The 12,222-nt window shown below is 37.4% G+C and overlaps 1 protein-coding gene across 5 annotated transcripts in view; it reads right to left on the bottom strand.

Moving 5' to 3' along the window:
- Positions 1-12,222, bottom strand: part of TTC7B (tetratricopeptide repeat domain 7B) — a 141,777-nt gene that overhangs the window by 76,329 nt on the left and 53,226 nt on the right. For all 5 annotated transcript variants that reach the window (XM_052782973.1, XM_052782974.1, XM_052782972.1 and 2 more), the window contains 2 exons: positions 9,955-10,018; positions 4,657-4,794 (listed from right to left, as the gene is read on the bottom strand). In XM_052782973.1, coding sequence (XP_052638933.1) covers positions 4,657-4,794; positions 9,955-10,018 — 202 coding nt within the window. The remainder of the gene's footprint in view (positions 1-4,656; positions 4,795-9,954; positions 10,019-12,222) is intronic.

Genomic DNA, 12,222 nt, shown 5'->3' on the forward strand with positions numbered 1-12,222 from the left:
ACATGTAATTAAAAATTTAAATAATTCAAATAAGTTAAGTGAAAACAGCTGCCAGATTCTATATGGAAAAAAACAATTGAACAGAACACTGATTTCCCATTTATTATGCTTGTTTAAATGCTCCTGCTGGTACTGTCCTATTTAGTCTGAAAGAAGGAATGATAAATATCAGCTTACTGAAGGTACCAGCTGCAAAAGGCAGGAGATAAGTCTTAAGTGAAAAGGAAAATTGTACACACACTCTTCCCAAATTGGGAACAAGCAATGGCACCACAAGTACTTATCAGTACCACTTAAAGGGAGGGTGGGGGTAAAGGTTCACCCGACAGCATTATTTCTAGTTTTAAGAATTTTAAATTCATACTCAATATTTTGCTGAAATTTTCAACTTAATAGCTGAATGCCAAAAGGAAATTCATTATTACTATACTGAGATTAAATATATTAAATTAGCATTATACACTAATTTTGAAAGTTTCATATCTGCTGTTGTCAATAAGAAATATTTCATTTTGCTATGCTCATTTTCACTAATCAGGCCAGCTCCAGAGACTCAAAAGGTGCAACACTTTTCTGGATTAAACTGATTTAGCAATTAACTTTCTAGTCTGCAGATTCCAATCACATGAAGCAGCTTTTCTGCTCTGACAGCTACAATGTAGATGCTGAACTGTAATACCACAAATTATTTTTCATATTCAAACTCAGCCTTAACATTACAGAAAGCACAGCCAGGTATAGCGTGTTCCCACACTTTAACAGAACCTGAAGCAAAGAACAGCACTGAGGATGAAACAAAACAAATACAAGAAGTGCATTATTTGCTACATACAAGTAATGTATGCTAGAATTTTTCCTATCAACTTCTCCAACTTCTTTATTTTCTTCCAGTTAGAATTGGCAATTAATTTTTAATTAAGCAAGGCCTAGAAAATAAGGGGTTTATTTTTCTAATTGTGAACAAGTACCTTCATATAATTAATGCACATGCATATGTGTATAAGGTAGTTTTTTATAATATTGTAATTATGGGAACACAGGACACAACTGTAGATTATTCTAAAAGCCTTGAGTTTCAACATACTAATGATCTATTTACCGTTCTTTTTCCTTGACTTCAAGTTCTATTTACTTGGCTTCATTCAGTATGAAACGTGACAAGTTACATGATTTTTTTTCTTCATAAGATCACAAAATCAGTGGTTAGCATATGTGGAGTAAAGGGATCTATGTGCATACATACGTATGTGACGTACACAACAACATGAACACCAGATAAGCTGGGTTCTTCTGAACCAAATAACAAAAAGTAATTTCAAAGAGCAACAGGTTCCATCAAGAAATCAATGAGAGGTACATAACAAGCAATAGTACCCTGGAAAACTGCAAGTTGAGATAATGTTCAGGATAATAGCAACTGACTTAACTAATTGAAAACACAGTCAGCACAATCCCTCTCCTGAAAGGCAGAAATGCAGCTGTTGGTACTGCCTCATAAATAATCACTGTATGAACAGGTAATGTTGAACGCATTACTGAATTTTGTTGCTTAGCACTATGGTCTCCTCCTGAAAAGAATATGCTTGAAGTTAGAGACTTAAAGACGAGTATCTAGGAAAATTTCTGATGGAAAACATCTCTCCTAGTAGGACATTGATAAGCTCAATATGTCATATCCTAAAAAGCTTAAAAACCAACTTGATGACAGTCAAGAGTACTTTTGTTTAGGAAAGAATTATGACAGTAGAAAGTTCTTTCATCTAGTTGAAGAAGCCATAAGAAACTGAAAGCCCGTTGTATACAAACTCCATAAAGAAATGAGACCTTTTCAATTAAGAACATGACTGAGCATTAGAACAGTTTAACAAGGATGAAACAGATCTTTGATCATTTAATGTTCTTATACAACAGCTAACTACTTCCGTAAGTAATCAGCTATAGCTAAACCAGAAGATGATAACAAGATACTGGAACTGGTGTGTGCATACCACTTCCATGGTTAGAATAATGGTGCTTTCTGACTTGAACCTACAACAGCTCCACTAGTGCAATCATAATTAGCTCACAGAGAATGAAGCCAGCAAAAAATTATATGCCTATGACATAACTGAACAGAATGTTTTTACATTTCTGAATTTGTGTTTATTGTAATACTTTAAATTATAAAAGCTTCAGACCATGGGCCACAGGGTTTGAGGGCAGATATCCTCTAACCACTCACTAAACTCTAAGAGCTTCTTGAAGTCTATGTTTTCCACTGTGCTTTGGATGAGAAGAACTGGAACAAATGAGATGTTCTAACCATTTCCGGATAAGCTCCTGCTGCAGCTGTTTATCTAGAGTATACGTATCCTAAAATAAGTATTGTCTATTATACCAGGTCTTTATAAGATGATTTTTTGATGTTCAGAATAGATACTTCATGGACATATAATAAATACATTTTAATTATTCTGTATTGAAAAGCATTTTTCAAACATATAAGAATTATTTTCTATTTTTCAAAGAGAACATTTCAAAAGAATATACATACAATTTTGATGGAATATAACTACAAAGATGCTAGACCCAGATTAAAAAAGAACACAAAAAGACCTTAAAACAAGCCTTAGGTAGACTTCAGGTGTCAAAGCTCAAGGCAATGGCTAAAAACCCTCAACTAAGAAGCTGGTCAAACATGGAAGCTCTTTAACTTTCCAGATACTCGTGGTTCTGCTTTTGTCTGTAACCAAGATCACCACCAGCACAAGCAGCTTCTAAAAGGCACTGAAATCAAAGATCTAAGTCAAGTTAAAACACCTTCCATCAGAACATTCAACTGTGCTCAAAACACAGAAGGAAAAGGAACGGGCAGTGGTGCTTGTCTGTCAGCTACAGGGGCTAAACCAATCACACAAGCAGTGAGGGAAGCAAGCTCTATGCTCTTCTCCATGGGAGGGGACTATAAGACTTTCCTCCTACCCTTCAGGGTAATGTCCTAGACTTCAAGATACATGGCAAAGAACAGAGATACCTCTAGCTTTCCTGGTGAAGCCAAAAAAATTCTCTATTAAGAAAGGCAAGAAGAATTGCAAACAAGAAGTTGCATCTATTGTGACATAAATGCTACCCGAAGTGTCCCAAAGGAGACAGTGGAGGAATCCCAGGAACTTGTGATGTTCGCATTAATATAATGGTTGTTTAACATTTAAAAACAGACAAAAAAACCACAACAAAAAAAAAAACCCACCACACCACCACAGACAAAATAAAAGAATCAGAATTGGAACCCAGGGCTACACTACCCCTGCCTCATTGCTAGGTTAGTATATAAAAAGGAAAGGTTGCCAGCTGCTTAAAGAAAAAAGAAATCAGTTACCTTTTCAAGTGTTGGGGGTTTTTTTTTGGGGGGGGGGGGGGGGGGGGGGTTGGTTTGTTTTGTTTTTTTTACAGTACCTGTCAATTTCTATCCTTTAAAAAGTTCTAGACTAAAATATATGGAGGGTTATCTCTTGCAGCTTTGGTACAATCGCCTAAAGGTGACCTCCATGAAGGTGATAGTGTCTGTAGTGGCAAGTAAATGGAAATATTCCTGATTAGATTATGTTGTAGGATGACAGTCCTGTACAAGCTTTCATACTCTTCAGTTTTGTGAAAGACTTTCTATTGGACTGATTAAAACTGACTTGTATGCATAACTTGCAGCTATGAAGTACTTTCAAGAAGAATACCCAAATTCAGAGCTTAACATCACAGGAGATGCAGGTTAAAGGGTGACTATCAACATAACATATCCAGAGAAGAACTGGGGGGTGTGTGTGTGTGTGTGTGTGTGTGTAATTTTTGTCTTAATAAGAGTCCTCTATTATGGTAGAGACAAACCATTTCTCAGCAAATCAACCCCTGGATATGGATATGCCTTCCTACCATACATGCTGAAGTATTCCTTCTGGATACCAATAATTAACAGTGGTCAGCAACACTATCCTGCTGCTGGGTGAGCACCGTTTTGATCAGCAGAAAGCTCTGCTCTGCCCAAAGAGCTGTAGTTGTTTCTCAGATATAAAACTGTTAACGATACTTGAAAATTTCCTGAAGAAGTCGCCACAATCTAACAAAACACATTCAAGTTGCATAATAAAACACAAGACGTTTGAGACAGAGAACGCACTTTCCTACAGACCTGAAAAAGTAATACATTTCCATTTTATTAACTTCAAAGCCATTTTACAAACTACGAGGACTTTGGAGCACTACAAATATTATGAGGTGTAAAAGAAAGTTTTCTTTTGAAATAAAATATCACAAATCCTTCTTCTAGGTATTTATATTTATCACTGGTATCCACAACAGCTTTTATCTTTTGCCGTTCCTTCCTCCTGTCTCCATTTAATGTGTATCCTTTTAACCAGATCCATGCCTCCCTGACTAAAAACGGTCTGAACTTCTATACCATTTACCGCACCTTTCACACAATTTCTGTGCTTGACCACCTCAAGTCACTTGTATAAATTTAGACAGTAAACTTTCTGGGGTGGAAACTACCTACTGTATTTATACAGTAGTCAGAATGACAGTGTCCTATATTTGCTTAGCCCTTAAGTACTATCACAATTAACATGATTAACAGAAATATGCAGCGAAGACACAGTTGAATATTCACTATTATCAACAAACCTCTGAGAGCATTTCATATTGGCCTCTTCTTCCCAAGGCTATAGTAAGTAAATCGTAGACTACAGATGCACTTTGCAAACTGATGATACGATCATTTTTGTGTTCTGGTATTCTGCTCAGTACAGCATCACGGTTAGCCTGAAACATGCCACAAAAAAAGAAACAAAGTAAAGCATTGTAATCCAACCTATATTTTTGCTCAAGTAACTACCATTTTATTCAGACTGACAGTCAACAGTTGATATAGGTGATACAGAGAGACAGTATCTGCTACTAATTTATAGACAGCAAGAATCACCAATTTTATATGTTAGTGGCAAGATTTATGTTTCTATATGGATCTATTTTTAATTACTTGATTCAAACTACATAAATTAGGTAATGTATTTAAAATTATTGAAGAGTTCTTAGAAACCAAATAAGGGTTTTTTTAATATAATGTATATTCATCTTCTAAAATTTAACTTAATTTTTTGTATGCTAGTAAAACATATTAGAAGGATCTTCAAATCCTCTATTTCAGCTTTTGTAAAATAAGGCAATCAATTTCTTTTCTCTTCGTAACATTACGACACTATCCTCTCACTTATGATTGGTAACCAGCCCAGGATAACCACACAATCACCTTCAGGAGTTACTAGTGAAAAGTAAAAAACTGTCCCTGGTTCTGAGCACAGGTTTGGAATCAGGCCATGTTTGCAATAAGGCTTTATACTTTCAATACTGTTTTGTGAAAGGCACATTGCAAACCTAATTCCTTAATTAAACTTTTCCTTTCAAGAAGGAAGAGAGCTGAGCTAGAACTGTATTAAATGAATCGACCATGTTCACAGAGAAATCTTGTTAAAGAGCTAAGGATAAAATTCAGGTCTCCCAGTAGCTAAGACTACCTGTATTGAACTACTCAGTACTTCTCCCACTATGCTTTCAAGCTTATACCTTATCTTGATATCTTATCTATTTCTAGATTTCTTGATGTTTAATATTCCCATTGGTACAAATGCTAGTATAGCTAGTAGTTTGAAGTCAGAAGTTAAAGATCCTTCTCTCTCCTCCTCCCTCCTTTCCTTTTTTTTTTTATTACACTGGGCATGGCCCCCTTAATACATTTACTAATATACACTAAATTTTAATGGGCAGCTTATTTCCCCCTTTTTCAGAGGTGAGGAGTGACACACATTAAGGGATAATAAATTGTTTCTCTGCTTTAAAAGGGTAACATTTTAAGCTCAACATACTCAATACATTTTTTAAATCAGAATAATTAAATACTGAAAGAAATTTTCAAAGAGATACATAGAGCGTAAAATGTACAGACATTTCAGGAATTACCAACTGAATAATCCACAGCTTGGTTTGAAAACACACACCCCTGCACACACACCCTAAAAGAGACATTTTGCTTTCTTTTGATCAAGACATCTTTGGCTTCTGCTTTTTACACTGCATAAATATTTAGTCAGCTTCAAGAACTTCTTCCTTTTTAACTTCACATTTAATCGCTATTTGACTCAATTCCTTGCAAGTACAGAGCAAGCTATGAACTAGCACTTCTTGTGAAAAAATGGCTGACAATACCAAAGCAGTATTATAGGAGAGGATGCCTTGTAAGATATCTTAAATATTTGAACAATCATTTTCTGCATAATTATAAAACAGAATGTACCTACAAACTTAAGTGCTTGGTATTTCAGAACTGCCACGGTCTCAGATGTAATAAAGTGACTATTAAACTGCAATGTGTCAGTTGGCCACGCTTACCCTTTGAGCCTGAGGCAAAGGCGAGCAGTATAACTTAGTTCACCCTCAGTGGAAGAAAGGATATGCTCAGCCATTTTACCATCAGCTAGGAATAACACAGAAGGCTTAGCCCAGGAGGTGGTGATCAGTGAAACTAAGCCCAGCTAGAGGCCAGCAACTAGCAGTGTACCCCAGAGATCGATACTGGGCCTGGTCCTGTTCAAAATCTTCATTAATGATCTGGATGATGGGGCAGAGTACCCTCAGCAAGTTTGCTGATGATACAGAACTAGAAGGAGGAACTTGATATGCCAAAGGGCTGTGCTGCCATCCAGAGGGACCTCAACAGGCTGGAGGAATGAGCTGACAGGAACCTCATCAAAGGCCTCAACAAAGACCTGGAAGTGCAAAGTCCTCCACCTGGGAAAGAACAACCCCAGGCACCAGTACATGCTGGGGGCCACCAGGCTAGAAAGCAGCTTGGCAGAAAAGGACCTGGGGGTCCTGGTGGACAACAAGTTGAACAGAAGCCAGCAGTGTGCCCTTGCTGGAAAGAAGGCTAGTGGTATCCTGGGCTGCATGAGCAGGAACATTGCTAGCAGGTCAAGGGAGGCAATCCATCCCTTCTATTCAGCACTGGTGAGGCCACACCTGCAGCACTGGGTCCAATTCTGGGCTCCCCAGTACAACAGAGATATAGAGCTACTGGAGATAGTCCAACAAATGACCACTGGGATGAATAAGGGACTGGAGTATCTCTTCTGTGAGGAAGGCTGTGAGAGCTGGGAGTCTTCAGCCTGGAGAAGATAATGCTCAGGGGGAAAACCTTATCAATGTGTACCTGAAGGGAGGGTACAAAAAAGATGGAGCCAGGCTCTTTTCAGTGGTGCCCAGTGACAGCACCAGAGGTAATGGGCACAAACTGAAACACAGGGGGAACATCAGGAAACACTTTTTTTACTGTGAGGGTGACTGAGCACTGGCAGAGGTTTCCCAGGGAGGTTGTGGAGTCTCTGTCCTTGGAGATATTCAAAAGGCACCTGAACACAGATGCAGCCTGCTCCAGGTGGCCCTGCTTGAGCAGGAGGATTGGACAAAACGACCTCCAGAAGTCTCTTCCAATCTTAGTCATTCTGTTACTGCAGCTCAGCTGACATGCAGCAACGTGTACACATACTGTAACGTGAAGATGTCAGTCCTTCAGATCCCACCTTTCTACTCGTTCCTGCCAGGTAAGGAAAGGCTGGTCTATACTTCACAAGTGTAACAGCTAGAATACAAGGACATCTTACAGTAAGAGTGATGGCAGAGTTGCAGCTGACTTTCCTCATTAGGCATGACAATACACTGTAGCAGCAGTCATGAGGCTAAAAGAGACATTTTGTACTCTGAAATGTACCTATAAGAGAATTAGAACACTTGAAAAGCACACAACTATCTTTCCCAAAGCATTTCTTTCATAGATATTACAATTTAAATCTTACTCAAAGCATCCTTTCTGAATTCAGAAATTAAGGGAACTCAAGGTGACACAAAAGTAGCATTTGTAATCCACTAGCAAGATTCAATTTTCTGGATATACGCGGCACTAGATCTAATACAAATAATAAGTTATGATGTTAGAGTGCACCACTTCCCTGAAACTAGCAGTACGATTTAGGGCTTGTATATACACAGTGATTTGACTACTTTTACTTACACAAAATGCTACTTATATGTCAGATCCTCATTCTATTTCTCAATATTTACTTGAATAAGTTCTTGAAGGACAGAAGTCTTGACACCTTATCTGTGTCTTTACTAATTCATAGACAATGCAAGGAAGGGATCATACTACTTTAATAAAACAACACCATCTCAAAACAGCAATGATTACTCAATCTTCTGTAACTGTTCTTATATCTTTCCCAAATACTGGTTTCAAAATTGTAAATCACATACTACTTCATAACTACTACAGATAGAAAGTTAGCATGCACTGAAGCTGAAGTAACAGCTCTCAACTCTCAGAAAGAGAAGTTTGTAGTGATGAATATTTTTATGCTCAATCTTCCCCTTTCCCTCCTCCAAAACTAATTTGAACAACTGACTTAGCCAAAGTAAGTCAATAGTGAAAGATTTTATACTCCCCCGAAATACACTCTTTTGCCTCAGATAACCTGCAATAATTACTTGTAAAGAAAAAAGTATTGAAAGCTTGCTAAAGGTATATGCTCTACCGTGACAAGCATTTCATGTAATTAGGCAGATCTAATTCACAAAGGAAAAGCTGTAAGTAACCTGAAACGAGACTTAACAGGGCAGTACTTTTAATTTGTTTTTTGGCTTCTTAACACTGATGTGCAAGGAAGTACACATGCAAATACAGCAATCAGTAGTCAGATCCTGCAGAACTGAGACTGCTTCCACTTCACACCACGACCACAGTTCACATCAGAATTGTGTGTCTCTCCACGAGCTGCTCAGGCACCTTACACAGGCACAGGCGGTCCCTTTCAGTGGTAAGTATGTACTGCAGCAAAACCAACATGATATATGGAAATGTTTGCTCAGTCTAGTTTTCTGGTGACAGATTGTCATGAACATTGCAAGGCAGATCACTAGGATTAAGGAAAGTAGTTCGGCCTACAATGTAAATATTTGCCACTTTAAAATAGTTCAAATAGGACAATGTTCCCTAAAACGTTCTGATCCTATTTAACTGTATCAAAACAGAAATTATGCCAGAGCATGAAAGCATCTGAATCACCTATAGAACTTAAAAGACTAAGTCTCATTGATGTGCGGTGAGACAGACTACTATATGATGCCTCAGATTCTAGAGGTTCCACCCCTCCAGTTAGAAAAACAGCAAAATTCCAGCTTCAGCTTTTCATTTCTGCCATCTGAGAACATATAACTGACCTGGTATGAGAATGTCAGCATGTGGCAGTTGATAGATGACTAGTAAAATCATACTAGAGGAAAATATGAAAGGCTGACAAAAGGCACAAGTAGGCCATTGAAAGGAATCACCTATTGATGAAATGAGGACACTAAAAAAAAAGAAAAAAAAAAATCCAGTAGCAAAGGCTGAATGCCAGTACCATTAAAAATCATTCACAATTTTCAATGATATTTGAGGTTTAATGCACAATGGAAAATACTTTTTGGCTATGTTTATTATGCTCATCTAGTAGTCTTTGATTTGGTTTTTACAACAAAAATAACTTACATTTTGAGTCTGAATGGCAACAAGCTGGTGTAACAGTGGTTCATACTGATAAGTGGTGCCAAATGAAAGACCTGGCTTTGTGTTCACCTGCCTATGGTTAGAAGGAAGCTAGGTTCAGCCACTCTAAAGGAGAAAAACTCCTATTCATAACACTTGCAGACCTCATCTTGCTGGCTCAGAGGAACAGAAGCTTGCATTTCAGAAGTAACTGCCTGCTTTCCTAACAGAAAATGAAACACAAGTCAAAGTAAGGCATGACAAAAAAAGTTCTATTTTCATTTTAAAAAAAACCAAGGAAAACACACACACTTACAGCATACACACATTCACTCTATTTTACCTACCATAGATTCACTAATAAGCAGCAACAGTAAGGCTTCTTCTGTATTTTCTTGAGGACAAAAGATGCTGTTTGAAACGAGAATTTAATTATTTAAGCACAACACATTATTTTTAGGAGTAGCTTACACAAATATAGTAAGAGTACTGTAAAAACTGGAAAATTTCAAGAACAGAGAGTAACTTGCGTAGAAAAAACAATTGGTTAAAATGCATTTCTTTGCAATGCTCTAAATTTGCATTTCAGGAAAGTTGGCCAAACACAGTAAGAGAACAAAACCACCACAGCTGTCAGAGTTGAACGCATTCAAATATCCCAAAATTGCACACAATTTGACAACTATAAAAACTGTACCCATAGTTTTACTAGCCTCTGGCACCTAATCGATCTGAGCTGAATCTACATCACCATCACTGATTCAAAGGTCGGCAACAAGAAACTCTCTCACAAGAACAAGATAACTTTTGTATTTCAGGCATTATGTGGATAAATAATTCTATTAGTCTTTCATCAGATATTCTTGAGAATTGTTTTCCTGATGCAATCAATAGCTGGGAGTATTTTTAACAGAGCCATGGCAATCTCTGCCTGCTTGCCCTAACCACTGTTCCTTCCAAGCAGTTAAAATATTTTGGTTTTAATGAAGTACACTTCCTTATGACTTAATACTGAAGGTTTGCATAGGACTAGTTGGCAATCTTTCCTGCTTTCTCTGAACACTGGATGCTTTCTGAATACTTTTCTATGCTGGTGGACAGACAACAGTAATCTGCATTGGGTACATGACTGGCAGGAATTCATTCATTCATTCATTCTCTCTCTCTCACACACACACACACACACACACACACACACACACACACAAAAACCCCCAACCAGTGACTATGTTTTAACTCTTCAGATTTCTTTCTCTGATCTGTTTCTGGATTACCACAAGTACTATTTCCTGTTAATTCAGACCAATAGTTCCACAATTAACTCTTTAAGTGTAGAAAATAATTTCTTGTTGTTAATAAGCAATTCCTATCATCCCAAGGGTGCTTAAACTACAATAAATTGCAGATAGGAAACAAAACTTGTCTGATATTAAAACATCTTTTGGGGTTTTTTTAAATGCACTAGAAATTTGAGCAGTAATTAAAAGCCTGAAAGGAAATGGAAACTAAAATACATCTGAACTCCAGGCAGTTTGGAAAGCAACATTGCGAACGTATTGTGGTAATATACAGCAGCTAAGACCCCAGGGAAGTTGTTTTGTTGTTGGATTTTTATTTTTTAATCAATGCAAGTTGCTTATCAGGTTTTGAAGAGTGTTCTTAATCTCAGAAGACACTTTTATTTTTACATAACAAAGAAATTTCAAAACACAGTTACTCATGAATAAGAACCACCCCGAGCAGGGAATGAGGAGTGAAAAGAAAGCCTCAGAGAGCTCCCCATTTACCTATCCAGTCTTCAATGCAGAATTTAGCAACCTAGAAGTAGATTTAACCTGACTGACTGGCAATGGTTCGCAGAAAGCAGAATAACGACTGGAAATAGTTGCTAGAGAAATTACTTTCTCAGAGAACAAAGGGAAGTTGCTCCAAAGAGGACTACTAAAAAGTCACTTATCAAAATGAAAGCAAACATTATTTTCTCCTACAGCTTTGAATATATTTTGGTAAATAAGTTGATGTTTGTCTCAAACAGTGAAGATCCTCTTCATGCAGAAATTACTGGGAAAATTCTTTGACGTGTGTATGCAAAAAGCTCAATTTAGTTGACTGAACTCAGACACTTTCTGTATCTCCTGACAGTTGCAGGCATATGAGTACAGTAATTCCAAGGCAACAGGGCAGAGCAAAACAGGCAACTGGAAGCATGAAATGGCTACTAACCAAAGGCCAACCAAGAAGTTAAACAGTTCTTCAACTGAGGATACAGAAAACTGAGGAGGCAGTAACACAGAGATCTACAAAATCATAAATGGTATTAGCCAAATCACATTCACCATCCTCAGAACACCACAATGCAGTTACTTAATATATCAGGCAAGATATTTAAAAAAAAAATAGTACATATCAGACTCAGAGCTGGTGGTCAGATGAATACCTAGGAAGAATTTTCCTATGTATCTGTCTTGCTATTCATTGTCTTAGGTACTTACTTTCAATCACTGCTGGAGATGAGATACTTGGCTAGACATGTTTTATCTGATCTGGTATTAATGACTCTGATGTGCCAAAAGAAAAGGACTTAATTACATGCTCTGTTGAAATCGTGGAACTCA

The sequence above is a fragment of the Harpia harpyja genome, chromosome 3, assembly GCF_026419915.1.
Source record: "Harpia harpyja isolate bHarHar1 chromosome 3, bHarHar1 primary haplotype, whole genome shotgun sequence".
NCBI classification, from domain to species: domain Eukaryota; kingdom Metazoa; phylum Chordata; class Aves; order Accipitriformes; family Accipitridae; genus Harpia; species Harpia harpyja.